Here is a 20,658-nt window from a genome sequence, read left to right as displayed (position 1 = left end):
AATTGGTCTATCCTAAAGTGCCTGAACAAACTAAAACCATGAAAACGGGACGATGTCCAAAGCTTTCACCCAGGTATTGTGGTCCTTTCACAATACTTAAAAGGGTGGGAGAACAGGCTTACAAGCTCCAACTACCTGCTGGTAGTAAAACACATCCAGTTTTTCATATAAGTAAGCTAAGGAAAAAACTGGGTGATATGGATAATCTAATCTTAAATAATAACCTTGAGGAGCTATTAGATGACCGATCTAATCCACATGAACCAGAAAGAATATTAAATATTCGTAATAGACGAACAAAGAATACTATTTATCAAGAATATTTGGTCAAATGGAAAGATTGTTCAGAAGAAAGCTCAACATTGGAGCGAGTAAGTACTTTAAGGAAAAGGTTTCCCAATTTACAGTTGGACCTTCCAAGTATCGTTTTCGAGGACGAAACCGATTCTTAAGGGGAAGGAAATGTTACATTAATAAATGTAACTTATGGGAGACAAGCGCGAGGGATGACCGCCCGGGGACCTTGGGCACCCGAACGGGGTCAAGGAGAGCCTAGAGAGTAAGTGGGTCTAAGAATAGTAGGACTCACCTGAAGCTGACGACTGGCAGTCGGATTAGGTGGAGGAGCCAGCAATCTTCTAGGCGAGGCTGGGAGGTGAATCAAGAAATCTCTCTCGTGCTGTTCGAATAGAAGTCCACAGAGGGGGCACCTAATAGAATCGGAGACATTATGACAGGCGATCTTACACTGTGATCTTACACTAGTTCAGGGCGTGATCTTACATGCAAGGCACCCAAAGGTACAAAAGTGTCCAACAGAAGGTTTCCGGCTGTTCCAAGCCTCAAAAGGTGTAATTTTCTTCAAATCTAATGGACAATGCCCTTCTACTTCAAAAAGGAATTCAGCATAGAGGACATGTATTCCCCTCCTCGGTCCGAATGGAGAGTCTTAATTTTACAACCAAACTGGTTTTCAACAAGTGCAATAAAAGCCAAGAATACATCATACACTTCTGACTTTTTGACCAAAGAGTAGACTCAACAAAATCGAGTAAAGTCATCACTAAGAGTCACAAAATAGTAACATCCTCCCAATGACTTTGTCTGCATAGGCCCACATACATCTAAATGCACTAACTACAACCTGGCTGTTGCTCTAAAAGCAACACGGGGAAACGAAAAGCGATGCATTTTTCCCAAAATACATCCTTCGCACAAGTGCTCAAGAGGTCTCTCCAGTAGAGGTAATCCATCTAGCATCTGTTAGCCTGCTCTTTTTCAGTCTCAGTCTGTCATCTCCTGGTTGTGAGCTCCTGTCAGAGTCTGACAGGAGACAGAGGAGCTCTGTCAGGTCATTTTGGTGGCTGCCCTAGTTAGCCAGCAGCCCTGGGTGTGTTACAGCCCAAACTGGGCTGTTTTTTGTCCAGACTGCCCATTTTCTGGGCAGTCGGCCAGATCTGGCTGGTCGGCCAAATCTGGCCAGGTCGGCCAGTTTGGCTGGTCGGCCAGTTTGCTGGCCTGGGGGCTATTTATATCAGCCCCCCCAGTCAGTCCAGCATTATGCTCTGCAGGTACAGCACTGCTCCCGTCGCCTCTGTCTCCGGCATTGGTGCTGCCACTGCTTCCAGTCTGTCCTGGTTCCCTCACTGACACTCCGGGCTGCGTGCAGGGACTGTTCTGTCCATTCCAGTGTATTCAGCATTCATCTCAGTCAGTGCAGACTTTCTTCCTTCATTCTCTGCTTTCTCTCTCCTCTCCTCTGTGTTCATGTTCTTCTTCCGTTGCGCACTCTCACATGGTATCATCGCCTGATTGAGAGCACGGAGGACATACCCTCAGGAGTGAGATACCCTGCTGCTGCTGCCAACAGATCAACCACAGCCAGGCGACTGCTACAGGAGGCTGTTCAGCCTGCGTTTGCTGCCCACGCTGACTACAGAGGCTGCCACGTCATCCAGCGACGCAGCAACCTTGCGTTTTCCACCAGGCTGCCTCTCCTGATGCTGGGCGACCTCCCTACAGGCTGCGTTTTGCTGTTCTGTAGGTCGCTTCCACCTCAGGCGGCCCTTTTCCTGCTGGAGACCTCTGTCCGGGCTGTTTCCTGGTGCTGGTGGTCTCTTCTCTGGTGTTCCACATCAGTTCTCTTTGCGTTTTGCAGATCCAGGTGTTTATAGGCACTTTCTGCCTTCGTCTTGGTGGTTGGTGACCACATTGCTGGTCCTATTTCGACAGCGGCACAACTTTCTTTGGTATTTTGCAGATTGGAAGATGTCTTACCAGTTTTCAGGCTTTGAAGACTCAGAGGATGAGCTTCTCTCTCATCATTCCTCTGAGCGGAGGCGGGATTATCGTGAAGTTCGACATCGGGAAGAACCTCCTCGCACTCGTCCTTCTTCAGTCCATGCATCTCAGAGGGTTCCATCTACTGCGAAGGTTTCTTCAGTGAAGACTGCTTCAGATGTGCGGATGCCTTCCTTGATTCCCTCTATACAGGTGCCGATTCTCCCTTCCTTTCCGAAGGAAGATAAGTTGGATGGTTCCAACTACTCCCTATGGTCCTGCAAGGTGGCTTGCATCCTTGATACCTTTGACCTTTGGGAGCTTGTTTCTTCGCCCATCGTCCGACCCCCCGTGGATTCGTCCGATGGCACCTCTATGGACCGTGCAGCCTTATGGGATAGGCTCAACTCTCGAGCCCGTTCCTTTCTTTTTATGAGTCTACATGATTCTGTTCTTGTACATGTTCACAGGTTACAGACCGCGGCGGAAGTGTGGACAAAGCTTGCGTCTTTGTATCAGCACAAGACATTTGCTCACAAGATTTCCCTGGAGGAGAAGTTGCGGATGCTCAGTCTTGATGGTTCTTCTTCCATGAAGGAGCACATCACGAAGATGGAGGATACGCGAGGCGAGCTAGCCTCTCTTGGTTGTCTGATATCGTCTGAGGATATGGCGATGATTCTGTTGACTCGGCTACCATCACCCCGTTATGATGTCTTCTACACCAGCCTCATCACTTCGAGGACCCGTGAGACACTCCTATGGGAGGAGCTTTCCCCGCTTGTCTTGGAGCATGACGAGCGACTCAAAGAGGTGGGAGCCAGTGGCTCCACCAAGGCATTTACGGCCGGCACAGGTGGCGGCAAGAAGAAGAAACAAAAGAAGGAGAAGGCCAAGGACAAGAAGGAGGAGGACAAGAAGGATGCGAAGGAGAAGAAGCCCGAGTGTCCCCATTGTGGGAAGGGCACTCATCCCGAGGAGAAGTGTTAGCAGAAGTATCCCCATTTGAAGCCTAAGGAGAAGGACTCGAAGGCGGCCCCAGCCACAACAGAATCTGCGTTTGTGCATGTCTTTGTTGAGGAAGACACTGCCCTAGCTTCTACCACATAGGAGAAGCCTTGGCTCGTCGACAGTGGAGCATCTTCACATATGACCTTCCGTCAGGATTGGCTTCAGGATCTTCATTCCAGAGGGGGTACAGTCACCATTGGTGACAATTCTACAGTTCCTGTTCGAGGCGTGGGGACTTTACCTATGTTTTCTGCCTGGCGGTCTTCCTCCGCCAAGGTTCTCTATGTCCCTGATTTGGGTTTTAACCTATTATCTGTGCATGGCCTTACTCAATTAGGTACCCGAGTCATTTTTACTCAGGATGCAGTCACAGTGGAAGATGCTTCTACAGGTGCTGCTCTTTGGACAGGTACACAGGAGGGTGGGCTTTATACGCTCACAGCCTTGGCTGCGCGGACTTCCCATGAGCTTGGCCTGCTTTGGCATGCTCGGTATGGTCATTTGAACCTCGATTCTCTTCGCCGGGCTTCTCGGAGGAAGATGGTGAAGGGACTTCCTGATTTCCCTCCTCTTCACACTTTGTGCCCTAGCTGCTTGAGGGGCAAGCAGCACCGGCAGCCTCACCCGCAGGGTTGCTTCTAGGCGGGCTACTTCTCCGCTTGAGTTGGTTCATACCGACCTTTGCGGACCTATGGGCACGGCCTCCCTTGGGAAGGCCAAGTATTTGATGCTGATTGTGGACGACTTTAGTCGTTATGTGTGGCCTTATTTCTTGGAGTACAAGAGCGAGGCGTACTCCCGTTTCTGTGAGTGGCAGGTGTTTGTGGAGACCCAAACAACTTCCAAGGTTCGTGGTGTTCGAGCTGATCACGGTGGCGAGTTCACTTCTCACCTTTTCTCTCAGTTTTGCAGGGATCATGGTATTCGGGTGGAGTATTCCCATCCGAACACACCATCAGAGAATGGTGTGGTGGAGTGTGCAAATCGGACCATGATTGAGATGGCCCGATCTATGCTGGAGCTTCGAAGTCTTCCTCATTTCCTTTGGGGTGAGGCGGTGGCTACAGCGGTGCATATTCGCAACCGCTCTCCGACTTCGGCGTTATAGGACATGACTCCGTATGAGGCTTTCTTTGGGAAGAAGCCTTCCGTGTCCCATTTTCGCATCTTTGGGTGCGATGCTTTTGTCCATGTGGACAAGAAGAAGAGGAAGACGAAATTCGACTCTAAGTCGCGAAAGCTTATCTTCGTTGGTTATAGTACGACCACGAAGGGATATCGGCTCTATGACCCGACGACGCGGACGGTTGAGGTGAGCAGGGATGTGATCTTTGATGAGGCTTCGGCCTCTGAGGATCCGATTGATGGTTCTATTACAGATGTTTCTTCATCATCGACGGACCCCCCCCCCCCCCCACCTTCTCTCCCTTCCCTTCCTTCCAGGATGCCCCTTAGCACCCCCCCCTATTCCTCCTCCTTCGGCTTCCCTTTCCCCTTTGGTGGATGTGCCTTCGTCTACTACGAGCTCTTCTACCGCCACTTCGGGATCTTCACGGGATATACAGCCTTCTTCAGATGCGGAGGATCTACCTTCACTCGGTGAGGGGGAGTCCCTCTCCGATTTGGGTGCTTTACAGGTTCCGGAGACCCCCTGGTCTCCCTCACAACCGCAGGAGTCTCTCAGGATTCCTTTATGGTATCGCCGGCTCATGCAGGATTCAGGTGTTGCTCACTTTCCTGCTTCTTCTTCAGGTCCACGTCGATCAGCACGTTTACAGGCCCAGCGGAACAGTTCACTATGTGTGAACTATGCTCTTATGTCACAAATTCTTCAGGATTCCGAGCCTTCCACTGTGGAGGAGGCTCTTGCACAGGATATTTGGAGACGGGCTATGCAGGCCGAGCTCGATTCCATCGAGCGAAACCACACGTGGGAGCTTGTACCGCGTCCCGCGAAACGGAAGGTGATTGGTGTGAAATGGGTCTTTAAGACCAAGTATCTTGCAGATGGCTCCTTGGACAAGCATAAGGCTAGGCTTGTTGCCAAGGGTTTTGCACAGTGTGCAGGGTTGGATTACTTTGAGACTTTTGCTCCTACAGCCAGGATGTCTACCATCCGAGTTCTTTTGGCTCTTGCTGCTCACCACCGTTGGCCTGTCTACCAGATGGACGTCAAGTCTGCTTTTTTGAATGGCGTTCTTGAGGAGGAGATTTATATTTCACAGCCTCCTGGTTTTCTTGTGCAGGGGAAGGAGGATCATGTCTACAGGCTGCGGAAGGCTCTTTATGGCCTAAAGCAGGCTCCTCGTGCTTGGTACCAGCGGATTGACCGCTTCTTTCTACAGAGTGGCTTTGCGCGCTCCGCTTATGATCCCAACCTCTACTTACGGGTTGTGGATTCTCTTTCGGTGTTCTTTATCTTGTATGTGGATGATCTTATCATTACAGGGAGCGACACTCAGCAGGTGGAGCATACACGGTCCATTCTTCAGCAGGAGTTTGACATGACGGATCTAGGGATCCTTCACTTCTTTCTAGGTCTGGAGATCTATCAGATGGCACAGGGCATTTTTATCTCGCAGCACAGGTACATCTCCGAACTTCTTTCGGAGTTTAATATGGCTGAGTGTCGGCCTATCTCATGCCCCATGGACCCTGAGTCCAAGCTTTTGACAGCTGGAGTTCCTCTTACCGATCCCACCCGTTACAGGTGCCTTGTCGGCTCTCTTATCTGGCTGCTTCACACTCGGCCGGATATCTCTTTTGTGGTGGCTTTATTGTCTTCTTTTATGCAGACTCCTACCTAGGATCACTGGCAGGCGGCCTTGCGGGTTCTTCGCTATTTGCAAGGGACTCGATCCTTCGGGATCATGTATGGAGAAGGGATTACCCTTTCTGGATGGAGTGATTCTGATTGGGCAGGTGATGTGGATTCGCGACGATCCACTACAGGTTATGCTTTCACCCTTGGATCTGGTGCTGTCTCTTGGAGCAACAAGAAGCAGCCTACTGTGGCACTTTCTTCTACAGAGGCTGAGTATCGGGCCCTATGTTCGACCGCTATGGAGGCAGTTTGGCTCCGTCGCCTACTCGCGGAGATTGGCTTTTCCCAGACCGGACCTACGGAGCTGCGTGTGGATAACCAGAGTGCTCTGCTCTGGCCAAGAACCCGGTGTTTCATGCTCGCACGAAGCACATTGAGGTTCAGTATCACTATGTTCCAGAGCGGATCGTGGATTCGGAGCTGGTGGTGGTCTATTGTCCTACGGCGGCCAATGCAGCTGATCTCTTTACGAAGCCGTTGCCTCAGGCTTCTTTGCTTCATCACATGCAGTTCTTGGGTCTTCAGACTCTCCCAGGAGTTGAGAGGGGGTGTTAGCCTGCTCTTTTTCAGTCTCAGTCTGTCATCTCCTGGTTGTGAGCTCCTGTCAGAGTCTGACAGGAGACAGAGGAGCTCTGTCAGGTCATTTTGGTGGCTGCCCTAGTTAGCCAGCAGCCCTGGGTGTGTTACAGCCCAAACTGGGCTGTTTTTTGTCCAGACTGCCCATTTTCTGGGCAGTCGGCCAGATCTGGCCAAAGTCGGCCAGATCTGGCTGGTCGGCCAAATCTGGCCAGGTCGGCCAGTTTGCTGGCCTGGGGGCTATTTATATCAGCCCCCCCAGTCAGTCCAGCATTATGCTCTGCAGGTACAGCACTGCTCCCGTCGCCTCCATCTCCCGCATTGGTGCTGCCACTGCTTCCAGTCTGTCCTGGTTCCCTCACTGACGCTCCGGGCTGCGTGCAGGGACTGTTCTGTCCATTCCAGTGTATTCAGCATTCATCTCAGTCAGTGCAGACTTTCTTCCTTCATTCTCTGCTTTCTCTCTCCTCTCCTCTGTGTTCGTGTTCTTCTTCCGTTGCGCACTCTCACAGCATCTACATACGCTGTAAGAGTATCAAGCTGCCAAAGTTCACATATCCTATCCTAGCAGGCCATAACTCTGCCTGTATCATAGCAGGAGTAAGAGTGGATGTCAAATATGCTGACTGATCAACTGAAAGAGTATCCTACTCACATAACCCATGACATAAAGTGCCTGTCAAGACCAAAGTCATATGTTCTTTGTCTCTCACCATGCATCTTTCAATCATCAAATGTGACCTGCAATCCACAACATGCCAAAGAAGAAATAGAGAGCAAATTCTTCTTTATGCCTGGCACAAATAAAGCATCCTATAGGTGGAGAATAGAGCCATCAATGGCTGTGAGCACAATCTTCCCAACACCTAGAATAGGATATTATGCATTGTTAGCACACTGTACAAACTTGCCAACTAGAGCTGCATGAACAGATGCAAATAAATCTCTACGAGATGTAATATGCCTAGAAGCAGCACTGTCAAAAAACCAAGCGCCCGCATCCTCAGTAGAGTTAAATGCTCGATCTGCCCAAGAGGTGTCATAATTGGATGTGTAAAAACAATATTCCCTGTCTGCAACAAAAGACGCGGACTCGGTAGCAGTAGAAGAAGCATCAAAAACAGACATTCCTGACTCCTATTTCTTCTCCTTGGCAATTCGCTTTCTGCACTCAGTAATGTAGTGACCTGGCTTCTTGCAATAATGGCATCTGCCCTTTTTGGCTTGCATGCCCCCTTGTTTTTTATTTGCCTGTGATGTACCAAAAGTTCCTAAACTCTGTGGAGCATTCTTCACTTGGCTGCCTTTGCCCTTTTGTCTAGCCATAAAAAACTGCTCAAAGGCTATAGCATCCACACCACTCTTTCTTCTTGTTTGCTCCTCCTTTAGAAGCAAACTGACTAACTAAAGAAAAGTGATTGGATGCGCGGCAATCCTCAAGGTGAGGTTTAAGGCAATATGAAAAGCCAAGTACGAAGGAGGTAATGAGTTCAAAGTGGTAGATATCATCTGTGCGTCCGAATAGTACTCATCAACATTCATGAGTTGCTCTCGCAAGTCCTGAATTTTGTTCAAGTGATCCTAAATAGAATCACCTTCATCATTTACTGCCTTAAATTTGTTCAAAACAATCTTTCTATGACTGTAATTGCAGTGCGTATGCCAATGTCCTCAGAAAACATGAAAGTCCCAAAAAAATTTATGAATGTGACCAAGAAATTTGCATCCAAAGTATCCCAGACACGTTTCTGAATGTTGTGCCTGTTGCGTGGGAACCCTTGCTTCCAGAAATTTATGCTGGAATTAAAATTTTAAAAAATTTTACTAGAAAAATTATGGGTTGATTGGTTGCAGGTGTCAAGCGGATTGACTGGCACTTCAGACGGGCTGTCTGCCAACTGACATGGCGAGGCAGTCTGACAGGCGGCCGTCTCAGGCAGGTGTCGAGCGGCATGACTGACAAGCGGAGCGTGCAGCAACTGGCGGATGTCGAGCAAGCAGACGAGCAGGGACAAAACAACGCAAGGCAAGGGCGCAGACGACTAGTGAACAAGAGGCGTCAAGCAAGTACAGGCAGGTGGTGATGCAGAGGGCTTAGCGACTGCAGGCAGGCGCCACTGGTTACTGTTGACGGGAACAGTTGTCGAATATTGACAAGCGTAGTGACTGACGTACGTCTGACGAGTGGCGGAGTAGACTGAATTGGCGTGGCACATGGAGAACGGGCGGCTCAGGGGCTGTGTTTGCCACAGACGCAAGCAGCTGAAGACTGGCGGGGCATTGGTCAAGATGCTGCAGGTCGTGCTGAAAGAGCCAGAAGCTCCCAAAGACTAAGCAGAGCTGAGCTAAACTAAGCCTCAGCTAAACAGAGCCAATGCTCTGATACCAAATGTGAGAGAGGAAGACAAGATCGAAGCTCAGCACAGAAAACCAGTAGATTGTGTGAGAGTGAAGCACAACACCCAATGCAATAGACTGAAAGAGTGAACTGAAAGTACTGGGTACAACCCTTAAACCTTAGGGTTGTAGGGGATGTTCACATCCGAACACGGTAAGTGCCCCTGAGTGTGTGTCATAAGCACATATGAAATAATACCATAAGTCTAGGGGAAAAACTTCTCCTATCGAGAGTAAAAAGTACCCCAGTGTCCTACTAATCACCGACACTCCTATGTGAGCATAGGCGTAAGTGAGGCGTGAGTGAAATACCCAACATCAACATACTTGTCGGTCTCAAAGATCTTATCTTTTGTATGCAAAATGGGTGGGACTTTCTTCTCCCCTTTCACAATCTCAAACAGTGCCTTCCCAATGGAATTGTGCATTGTGTTGTTATAAGCATATTCCACAAGAGGCAAAAACTATTTCCATTTCGTTTTATGCTCAGACACATAGCATTTCAAAATATCTAGAGCAATAGCATTTGCTTCTTCAAACTACCCATCTATTTGTGGATGAAAAGAATATGAGAACTTTAGGATGGTACCCATATTCTTAAAAATGCCTCTCCAAAAGAGACTCGTCATGCAAGGATCCCTGTCACAGTAGACTATGGCATGCCATGATATTTAAAGATGTTCAGCATGAACAATCTTGCCATGTGATCCACAATTATCTTTTTTCTAACCGGAATGGATGAACTTATTTGCTAAACTTGCAAATAATGGTTCATATATTATCATTCCCTGTAGGTGTCCTAGAAAGATCAAAGATAAAATCTATGGCTATGTTGTTCCACGGTGTATCAAGAATAGGCAAGGGTTGCAATAAACCCAGTGCTGTCGATCAAACTTGACCTTTTGACATACAATGCATGTGCACACAAAGTGATCTACATCACATCTCAAGGTTGGCCAATAAAGGAAGTCTCAACTGCTTTCACTGTAACATCAATGCCACAATGCCCTGCATATGGAGGTACATGACTTTCAACCATAATCTTGGTCCTTAACTACTTTGTAACACATAATCGACCATGCATCATTAGAAAGCCCTCTCTAAGAGTATAGTGCTCATGATGCTGACCATCTGATAAAAGATCATAGACTTTAGCAAAGTCCTCATCCTTTGGATATTGTGTCTTCATCTCATCTAATTCACGATTATATGCTATATACATCATGTGATTAAATGCTACAAGTGCATTTGTAAGCCCAAATGACAAGACCAAGAACCCATATAATCCAAAAGTGGTCCTAAAAGCTATCTTATGCACATCTTTTGGCCTTATACGTATTTGATGATACCCACTTGAAAGGCCTATTCTGCTAAAGATTGCACTTCTCTCTAACCGATCAAGGATATCACCAATCCTCAGTATAGGGAATCTAGTTTTAAAGATGTTTTTGTTCAAGGCATGGTAATCAATACAATTTCGCCATGAATCATCCTTTTTCTGCACAAGGAGTACAGGTGAGCAAAAGGGTAATGAAGTAGGCTAAATCAACCCTTTTTCCAATATCTCATTAACCTAATTCATTATTTCCTATTGTTGGATAGTACTCACTCTATAGGATGGGCCTATTTGGAGGCGTAGTATCAAACACAAGGTCAATAGAATGATCCTCTTGCCTTTCAGGTGGTCATTCTCTAGATCGGGAGTCAAAAAAACAATCTTGGAATTCTTTTAAGAATTCTATCCGCTCATTATTCAACATTGAAACATTAGACTTAGCATCATCTTTAATAACATCTTTTGCAAAAACTAAGTATGCGAAAAGATGATTTTTCATTACTGAAGAAATTACTAAATTGTTGAATGAAGGTCAAAGCCTTCAGTCTATCTAGCATACCATTAATGGTTTCAAATTTGACTGCTGCCCCACCTTTGTATTCTTTAGCTTTACCAAGGTGTCAAGTTATCATACACGGGTGGCTGCAAAAATAGTGGTCCCGGTGATGCCATTGTTGCATTTACATTTGACATATGTCCAGTAGTGCCTCCCAATTGACCAAACATTCCAGTTTGCATATTTGGCTACATGCCAATGTTACCATACATGCTAGTGTGCATTTGGGGCTACATTGCCCCATGATAGTTCCCTTAAACACCTAACATAGGTGGCTGAAAACCACCTGCATTTTGCATGCCAACATTGGCAGGTGCAATGGCATCCATAGCCTGAAATACTGATCCACCCCCATAATAACCTATATGCATAGATGGTGGAGGAATTGTTTGCTGTCCATGAGGAATATGTTGCACATTATTCCCCATGAGTCTCACTTGGCTGTTTAGAATGCACAACAACCTTTTTCCGTTTATCATCAAGAACTGACTGCATAAATTCAGCAAATTGAGGTTGCTGAATTAACTATTGCAAGTTCATAACAGCACTTGCTAATTGTGCCATAAACATTGCATTTGCTTCTTGAGCACCTTGGACTTGTGGATGTGATTGAGCTGCATGATCACTGATCACATTTGTTGCTCCCTATCCTAAAGCATTTACAGCATTTGGAGACTCAAAACATTGCATTTGCTTCTTGAGCACCTTGGACTTGTGGATGTGATTGAGCTACATGATCACTGATCACATTTGTTGCTCCCTATCCTAAAGCATTTACAGCATTTGGAGACTCAAAAATATGTGTCGAGTGCCTTTCAAGAGGGGATTCTTGTTCCTCACTCCTATTACCACTGTTGTGTGACATTTTTTACTGTTTGCCCCTTGCTGTGCACTGTTTTCAGCAAGTAGAAACCTTGTTGTAACTGAATTACAGCAAACCAAAATGCATGTGTTTGCTCCTTGAGACAACCATAACCTCACCTCCTTTAGAAAGTTGGTGATGTCTTGACAACAGAACCATGAAACCGGCCTTCGGAAGCCCAAAGGGTAAACCACATTTTGCAAACACTTAATTCAGCTTAACAATAAATTCAGCAAAAAAACTCCACACACAAATGGAGCTAGAGTGCTCCTGCACCACACGTTGACACTTGTTGACCCCAAAACTTGGCGCCCCTTTTGGTATTTCTTTAGATTACTAAAATATGCATAAAATTGGTTACAAATGGTTGTGTTTCAGCAATTTCTCGCGACATAACTGATCCACGGATGCACAATGGCCTTAACACTTCATTGCTGGTCTCCAACCAGCTGTAGAGTGTTCAAAACTGCAAATGAACACTTCAGACTGCCAAACCCTAAAAATTATAGCAAGCATTTGAACCCAATTTTGTGGAGCACTTGCTAAGATAACTCTCCTGCATAGTCTCCATGCAGTCCCACCAGCAGGAGGGGGTTTCTCGTGATGAAATTGTGAGCATGTCGCTTTCTTTGCGACAAAAATCACCCAAAAATTATACAAGGCTTGAAATCTCAAAGAAGATAAAAAGGATCTTAGCCCATAATGCTGTCATAACCTATTTTTCTGATGTTTAGCTCAAAAACAGCAGCATACCTTGTTGTATATGAAGTTACAAGGCTACCCAATGAAACCTCTATGCCAAGGAGAGAAAAATTGGTTGTTGTTCACACTCCATCTATGTTGTAAGCTCATTCTATGGCTAAAATCTGCAATTTTCAGTAGCAAGAAATAAAAGAGTGGTCATCTCTCAACTTGGGTTGTTAAAAATGAGAAAGAAATAAAGAAAGAAAGTTTAGCTCAGGACTTGCTTAATAATTACCCTAAATGAGCTACTTACTCGGTGAAACTTTCAATATAACTCAATTCTAAGGTGCCAACTTTCAATTTAATGAATGTTTATCATTGCACCTTGCTCTTTTAGCCCTAGCCATATACCACATGGCCCGCACACATTGTCCACCACATAACCTAGTGTCAAATCCTTCACTGCTAGTGCAATGGTCACTATGCCAAGTGCTAAGGGTCAAGTTCAGTAGAACAGGGGTGTCACAGGGATGTGAAATTTTGAGATGCTTTTATCTTGCCAATAACATTTGATTAAGTTATCAATCAAATGTCCAAGGTTGTTTAACACATATGATGCACATGGTAGTTATTTCACAATAACAAGCCAAGGACCCCAAGGATCTAGTGGAAAGTTGTAATAAGTTATGCCTGACAAGTACTAGGTGGTAGGTGTTGTCAAATTTTAGCCTAGACCAATTTATTGGCCACTAATGTCAATGTAACATTAGAGACTAGGCATTAACTAATTAATTAATACCGGTCTAACGGTCAATAACTGCTAAGGGATACTTAGAAAACAAATTGGCCTAGCCAATTTAATTATTAGCTAGTGAAATTAATTTTTTGAGCACTAGAATATTTATTAAATTAAATTTCAAAATTAATATTCTGAAAATTAATTTAAGAGACTTGATAATGCTAGAAAATAATATTAGAAGACTGTCACTTGGCAAACTTGCCCATGCAAGTGGAAAAACGTTTTTAGGGACTGGTGAGTCTATTTCAGTCATTGTGAGAAAGAAGAAGGCTGTTAGAGAGCAAGGAGAGGTTGCTAATGTGATTTACAACCACCAAGAATCAGTACTACAACATGTGACATCAGTTTGGAGCCCTCCAAGAGTAGGCGACAGTAGCCCAAGGTCCTTCTAGTGCAGATGACAACATATAGGATAGGGCAATAGTCTTTATGGTAGTCCTAAGATGTAGGTGATAGGTTCCATAGCTATTTACAGCAATTTTTCAGTGTTTCTGTCATGAGGACATGTATTTTTCAAACCTCACATAACATGTGGAGAAACAGAGAGAGAATATGATCTTAATTATTCCTGCTCATTTGTATACCGTCTTGGGACTCATGCACTCTTGAGTTGTCTCTTGCCCGCTCTGATACCAATTTGATGTCGATGTACAAGGATTGAGACAAAGTGCATGTCAAATTAAGTGCAGAGTTCAAAGTAGGAAGAGTGAGTAGAAAGAGAGAGAGCACGGACACACAAAGTGTTTTTAGTACAATGACAAGATGTACCACTTTAGGTTTTGATAATATATATAAAGTACAAGTGTAAGAGTATGTGCACACCCAAATACCGTAAAAGGTACGATGAGCCTTTATTCCCAACAAGTGAAGGCCAACCCCCAAGCAAACCAAGGGGCAAATTGGTTTGGAAACTTACTGGTCAGTTTTGACAGTAATAGGCACTTGGATTATTAGAGCAGATCAAAGGATCTTAGTTGTACTTCCATTTGCAGTATAAGATAAAGAAATACCGCAAGGGACGCCTGTTTTGGGGCCAACCGGGTGTCCAATGTCCAAGATTAAAGTGGTAAATTGTGCATTTTCAGTTTACGTGATCAATTTTGCATCAGTTTTGCATTAGTTCCTGATCAATTTTTGCAATCAATTTGGGGTCACATTTGTGGCAGCTTATGATCAGTTTTTAGATCAGCAAGTGATCACTTTATGATCAAATGGTTTACAACTTGTTCTATGGACGCATGTTAGTAAATACCATTGACAGTTTTCGGCCATAGTTAATGCTGAAAATATGCTTTACTATGGTTCGGAAGTCAAAACAGCTGAGAAACATAGTTATGGATGTATCCAATGGATTTCTAGCAACAATTCTAGACTGATTTTTAATTTTATATTATATGTATGCTGGCTGGAAATTTTCAGCAGGTTTAGGGTATTTGGCATGGCTGGACAACAGTAGCCAATGTTGTGGCAGTGATACCTTGTGAAAATTCTAGTGCAATATTCTTTTCCTTTGGCACAATGCAGTGCAATCGAGGACGATTGCAGGCATTTTAAAGGGAACGTCTATCACAAGGACGTGAAATCTTAAGATGCTTTAATCTTATTGATAACATTTGATTAAGTTATTAATCAAATGTGCAAGGTTGTTTAAGCACATGTGATGCACATAATAGTTATTTCATATAATAGGCCAAGGACCTCGAGAATGTAGAGGGGATGTCAAAGGCAAAAGTTGTGATAAGGTATGCCGATTGGGTTTTGGTAATCAGTTGGTATTGGATTTGACCCTAAGACAATTGTATAGCCAATAAGGATAAGTGGTGACACTAGGGACTAGCATTAATTAATAAATTAATGTCAATCTAAGGGTCAACAGAGGTTGGAGATCACTCCAGGTTGCAAATGGCCTAGCCAATTTAATTATGGATCGGCACAATGTATTTTGGGCAGGGTCAGAAGGGCTAAAATTAATTTTCAGAATTATTTAATTCTAAAAATTTAAATGACTAGATAATGTTGACAAATGGGTTTAGAAGGTTGCCACTTAACAAAAATATCCATGCAAGACCAAAAAACGCTTTTAGAGGCTAGAGAGACGAAACATGTCGACTCAAGCTGATAAAAAGATGGAACAGGTTGCTAATCTGATTTTCCTACAAAGTGGAGGATCTTCTAGAGGCTGAAGCAATAGGAATCAAGCCATCTAATGTAGGTGATAGCAATGCTCGGATCTACCAGTTGGTGACTACAAATTGGGACAGGCGACAGAAACTTCAGGTCTCTGGTACCAGCATTAAATACTATCTAGTATAAGCAACAATCAAATTTTGGGCCTTTCTTGCATGAAAATCAGGAATTTCTCTCTCTTCTAACATTCTCTCATTTCTCCAGCTTGTTCTCAGTCATTCTCAGCATTTCTCAGCCTTGTGAATCAAATTTCTGTCAAATTTGGTGGACAAGAGATTAGAGTTTAATATCCACCTCGGAACCCATGCCAATTAGTGAAGGCATTGTACACTGAATTCAGCACTTTAAATTTATGTAATTGTCAGGGAATTCAGATGCCACCCATTCATTGTAAATTGAAGCAGCATTTGACAAATTGGTGGTTCAATTAGAGCAAGTCTTAGGTGAAAAATCAAGGAGCAATTGGTCCCCAATTAATTGTTGATTGCTATTATAGCAAGGGCCTTTTGAAACAACAAAGGAGATTGTGGAATCTCAACTTGTATTCATTCCATTAGCAATCAAAGTAAAGAAATACCGAAAGGGGCTCTAGTTTTGGGGCCAAGGAGGTGTCCAACGTCTAAGATTATTAAGGTAATTTGTGTATTTCAAATTATGTTTACTTATTGATTGCTGTAAATAAGTGTTTAATCAATGTATTACCACCATCCTTTCCAAGAAGGAAGGTTGGTTTCAGCATGAGCTTTCAGCATGTCCCAAAGGGTGGCTTGATCTACAAAACCACATATGTTTGGATCAACAATTGGTTATAGAATAGGATCGGTGACAAACTCCCAAATGTCAAAAGTGTTGAGAGGATGGCCAGCACCTTTGCACTACAAAGGGAATAGTTCATCCTGTCAAGCTTGATTGGAAGGTCAAGCACCTACATGGAGGGTGCAATACGAGAGAGATGAGGAATAGACCTCTCAAAGGGAAGGGGAAGGGGAAGGCGGGGGGGACAGAAGGGATGGAAGATTGCTTGGCTTGGTGATCTGCCTCCTTGTCTTGGTGATCCACTCCAACAAGTGATGTTGGTCTATTGGCCATGAGCCCAATGTTTGTGTCACTAAGGAGCCTGCACATGAAGAAGATGGTCAGCAAGCCCAAAAGGGTCTGGGAGAGGGATCTTCTTATTGGAGACTTTACAACCTCGACATTTCACAACTTCTGCTACGTCACATGTGACTTACTTCAATACCACAGCCATTGGGATCACTTCCTTCTCTGGCTTTTCGATACCACAGCCATTGGAACCACTTCCATTACTGCAACTAGCAAGGGGTGGTCTAACTATTCAAGCAAAAGTGAAAAGTGAAAATAGAAATGACAATATTTTTTAACTCCTTATGAAGCATCATCTCCTCAACATTATTAAGAGACGGCCCAGCCCAATGTGAGTGGCTTCCCATCCAGCAAGTATGCTCAATGTGAGCGTGCCCCAATGTAAACAGCTTCCTATCCAGCAAGTAGTTTGAACATAAGTGTGCCAATAAACCTTCTGCAATATACTTTCTCCAGACATAAAACAGTAGAGGGCCCAGCCTAACTTAGAACTCAGCCATGTGGCAAATGCCACAAACCTTGTCCTGCAAACTTGGAACACAACTAGAGGTGAATTTCAGTAAGGAAGAAGGATGCTGGTAATGAAGTTTATGGACTCTTCACACCAACAAACCATGCTTCCTCCCCTCTCCCCATCCCGTACAAAGGAGTTGCATTGGACGTTGAGTGAGAGGAGGGTCAGTCCTATTTGATCATTGCCTCTTAATGCTTCTTCTTGTGTATGGAATTTTGAGAACCTGCAGTACATAGACCAGGATCGCTATGGAGACTATTTATAAACAAGATGAAGGGCAATGTGGATTCAGGAGTCACTGCCTACAATCAATAGCAATTGCAGTCAGTGGTTTGTCCACATCGTTCAATTCTGCCCTCTCGATCGGTATACTATACAATCATTAATTTAAGTTCCACATGCAAGCCAAGATAAGTGAACGGTTAGTGCAAAATTATGGCTACAGACCGAAAGGGGTGTTAAGAAAACAACCTTGATCCCATCACCTTTGTGCCCCAGATGCCTAGCTTAAACAGCTCCTAAGATATAGTTCATCATAACCGATCCTGCATTGACCTTTGTCCTGGTCTGCAGAAACCCTGTTACAACTTTCAATGCCGCAAGTGAAGAAATGACGTGATACATCAGAAAAATAGTACGACTGCCTTTTTCCTTTTGCAAAAATTTGGATCTTCTTCGATCAGGCGAGTAAAGCAGGAAAATTGCGATGCTGGATCTAAAACTATGTAGCTTACCTAACGTTATTGATCAGCCATCGGGTCTTCCTTTTTTTTGCATGCCCGATTGGGGAATTGTGAAGTATCAGATTGAAGGAAGGTTTGTCTGAGGGTTCAGCCCATCCAAATGAATAATCGAAATGGAAACCGGAATCCTTTTGGGGGGATTCGTTCCAAATTCAAAGATGGTACCTTACTAGCAGGTTAAAAGCAGAAGACCTTCGCCCCCACGTTCTCGAAAACGGATACGACATTTTGCTGGATCCCCAGAAAAGGAAAGCAAATGTCCTTTTGCTTTTTTAATTCCGTCATCAAAAGCTTCAACTTTCAAGTCTTTTGAGCTCCCATTTTCCGGCGACGTGTGCAGTGTGCATGAATGACCATTGTGAGGCGGAAGAGCAGTGTTCATATGCCTTAGTTGCACGGTGCGATAAGGAAAGGGTCTCATGTGTAAGTTATTGTGGTTTGTTAATATCTCAACACGATCCATCTCCCATATTTGACCCTTCCTTCAAGCACCTATTTTGAACACACAAATCTAGGTGAAACTTTAGCTTAAAATAGAAAGAAAATAGTTTATCTATCTTACTATTATTTTATTTTATTGTAAGGGGCTTTCCAAATCTCAACATGGTCATCTCCCACATTTGACCCTTCTTTCAAGTACCTTTTTTGAACACACAAATCTAGGTGAAACTTTAGTTTAAAATGGAAAGAAAATGGTTTATCTATCTTACTATTATATTATTTTGTTGTAGGTTTGGAAAGCCCCAAACCTCCAAAGGGCTTTTTGAATCTACCCCCTTGAAATCTTCCCTTTTTAATTAAACCCTCTCTCTCTCAAGTTTAATCACTCCCTCTCTCTTTCCTCTCCCCTTTTTAATTAAACCCACCTCTCTCTCTCTCTCTCTCTCTCTCTCTCTCTCTCAATTAAATCAAACTTTTCACAAACTTCCTTTTTTCCCTCTTTTTAAATCAAAATTCTCTCTCTCTCTCTCTCTCTCTCTCTCTCTCTCTCTCTCTCTCTCTCTCTCTCACAATTAAATCAAACTTTTCACAAACTTCCTTTTTTCCCTCTTTTTAAATCAAAATTCTCTCTCTCTCTCTCTCTCTCTCTCTCTCTCTCTCTCTCTCTCTCTCTCTCTCTCAACTTTTTAATTTAAACTTTCTTTTTTATTTTTCTTTCTCTTTTAATTAAATGTTTTCACTTTTTAACTTTTCTTTTTTATTAAATATTTTTTAAAATTAATTTAATATTTTTTAGCATAGTTTTTCACAAACTTTGAGAGAGAGGGGGGAGAAATGGAGAGAGAGAATTATAGAGAGATAGAGAAAAGATCAAATTTGAGAGAGAGAGAAAGAGAGATGTAAAAGAAGAAGAGACGGAATATGAACACATAGAGACAGAGGAAATATAAAATTTAAAAGAGAAAGAGAGAGAAAAAAGAGAAAATAAAGAGAGAGAGAGAGAGAGAGAGAGAGAGAGAAGAAGAAGAAGAAGAAGAAGAAGAAATAGGAGAGCAAGAGAAGGAAAAGAGAGGAGAGAGAGGGGGAGAGAGAGAGAGTAGTTAAATATTTTTAAAAACTTTTGTAAATTTTATTTTTCTTTTAATTAATCATTTTTAAATGATTTTATTTAATTTTAAAAATAACAGAGTTTTTCGCATACTTTGAGAGATATTGGGGGAAGGAAGAGAGAGAAAAAGAAGTGGAGGCGAATACACACACACATAGAGAGAGAGAGAGAGAATAAAAAAGGAAAAAAGAGGGGTGAGAGAGAGAAGAAGAAGAAGAAGAAGAGAGAATATGAACATAGTGAGAGAGAATTATAAAGAAAGGAAAGATAAAATTTAAAAGGGATGGAGAGGAAAAAAATTTAGAGAGAGAGAGAGAGAAGAAGAAGAAGAAAAAAGAAGAGGGAGAGAGAGAGAGAACAAGGAGATAAGAGAAAATAAAGTAAAATAAAAGGCAAAGAGAAAGGGGGAACAGTGAGAGAGAGAGAGAGAGAGAGAGAGAGAAGAAAGAGAAGAAGAATAAGAAAAAGAGAGAGAGAGGGGGGGAATAGAGAGAGAGAGAGAGAGAATATGAACACAGAGAGAATTATAGAGAGAGAAAAAATTTAATAGAGAGATATATATATAAAAGAAAAATTTTAAAGAGAGAATAAGAAGAAAAAAAGGAAAAAAGAGGAGAGGGAGAAAGAAGGAAAATAGAGGAGGGGGGAACAAGAAAAGGGGGGAAGAGAGAGAGAAAGAAGAAAAGTGAGGAGAGAGAGGGGAGAGAAGAAAAGGAGAGAGAGAGAGAGAGCGAGAATGTTACGTTTGATAAGAGAGAGAGAGAACAAGGAGATGAGAGAAAATAAACTAACATAAAAGGCAAAGAGAGAGAGAGAGAGAGAGAGAGAGAGAGAGAGATTAGACATATGGAATTGGGGAAGAGAGGGAGAGAGAGAAGAAAAAAATTAAAGACAAAGAGGGAAAAGAGGAGAAATGGATAGTCAAGTAAAGTTGTTGCGAAGCAATGTAGTGCACGCGGAACACAAGTTGTTTTTTTAAAACTCAAAGGAGCGAAAATGATGCATCCCTCACATATGCACAATTTTAAAAAAATTCAAACAAAACAAAATATTGCCATTGTTTACATCATTGTACAATTAAAACATAGGTTACAACAAAACTTATTAATATTGTTAATTGTTGCATTATGAGTATGACATCATTGCATGCTTTTATTTGTATTGTGGAATGACATGAGTCATGACTACTTCTAGAGCATGCAATTCTCATGTAGCTTTATTACCAAAGTACAATGA

At 43.4% G+C, this 20,658-nt stretch overlaps 1 protein-coding gene across 5 annotated transcripts in view; it reads right to left on the bottom strand.

The window, feature by feature from the left end:
* The window catches only part of LOC148022447 (GDP-mannose transporter GONST1-like), a 113,978-nt gene extending 95,715 nt beyond the window's left edge, over positions 1-18,263 (bottom strand). The window contains exons 1-2 of one of the 5 annotated variants that reach the window (XM_087695431.1): positions 17,865-18,263; positions 17,602-17,708 (exon numbers count right to left, since the gene is read on the bottom strand). In XM_087695431.1, coding sequence (XP_087551557.1) covers positions 17,602-17,612 — 11 coding nt within the window. In that variant the 5' untranslated portion in view covers positions 17,613-17,708; positions 17,865-18,263. Of the gene's footprint in view, positions 1-17,601; positions 17,718-17,864 lie in introns of all 5 variants that reach the window. The other 4 variants (XM_087695430.1, XM_087695428.1, XM_087695427.1 and 1 more) reach the window with 4 other exon arrangements.
* Between the last annotated feature and the right edge of the window lie 2,395 nt (positions 18,264-20,658).

The sequence above is a fragment of the Lygodium microphyllum genome, chromosome 16 (assembly GCF_053477565.2).
Source record: "Lygodium microphyllum isolate KBCC chromosome 16, Lygodium_microphyllum_v1.1.10, whole genome shotgun sequence".
In the NCBI taxonomy this organism is placed as follows: Eukaryota; Viridiplantae; Streptophyta; class Polypodiopsida; order Schizaeales; family Lygodiaceae; genus Lygodium; species Lygodium microphyllum.
This window is presented reverse-complemented; position numbering and strand designations above follow the sequence as displayed.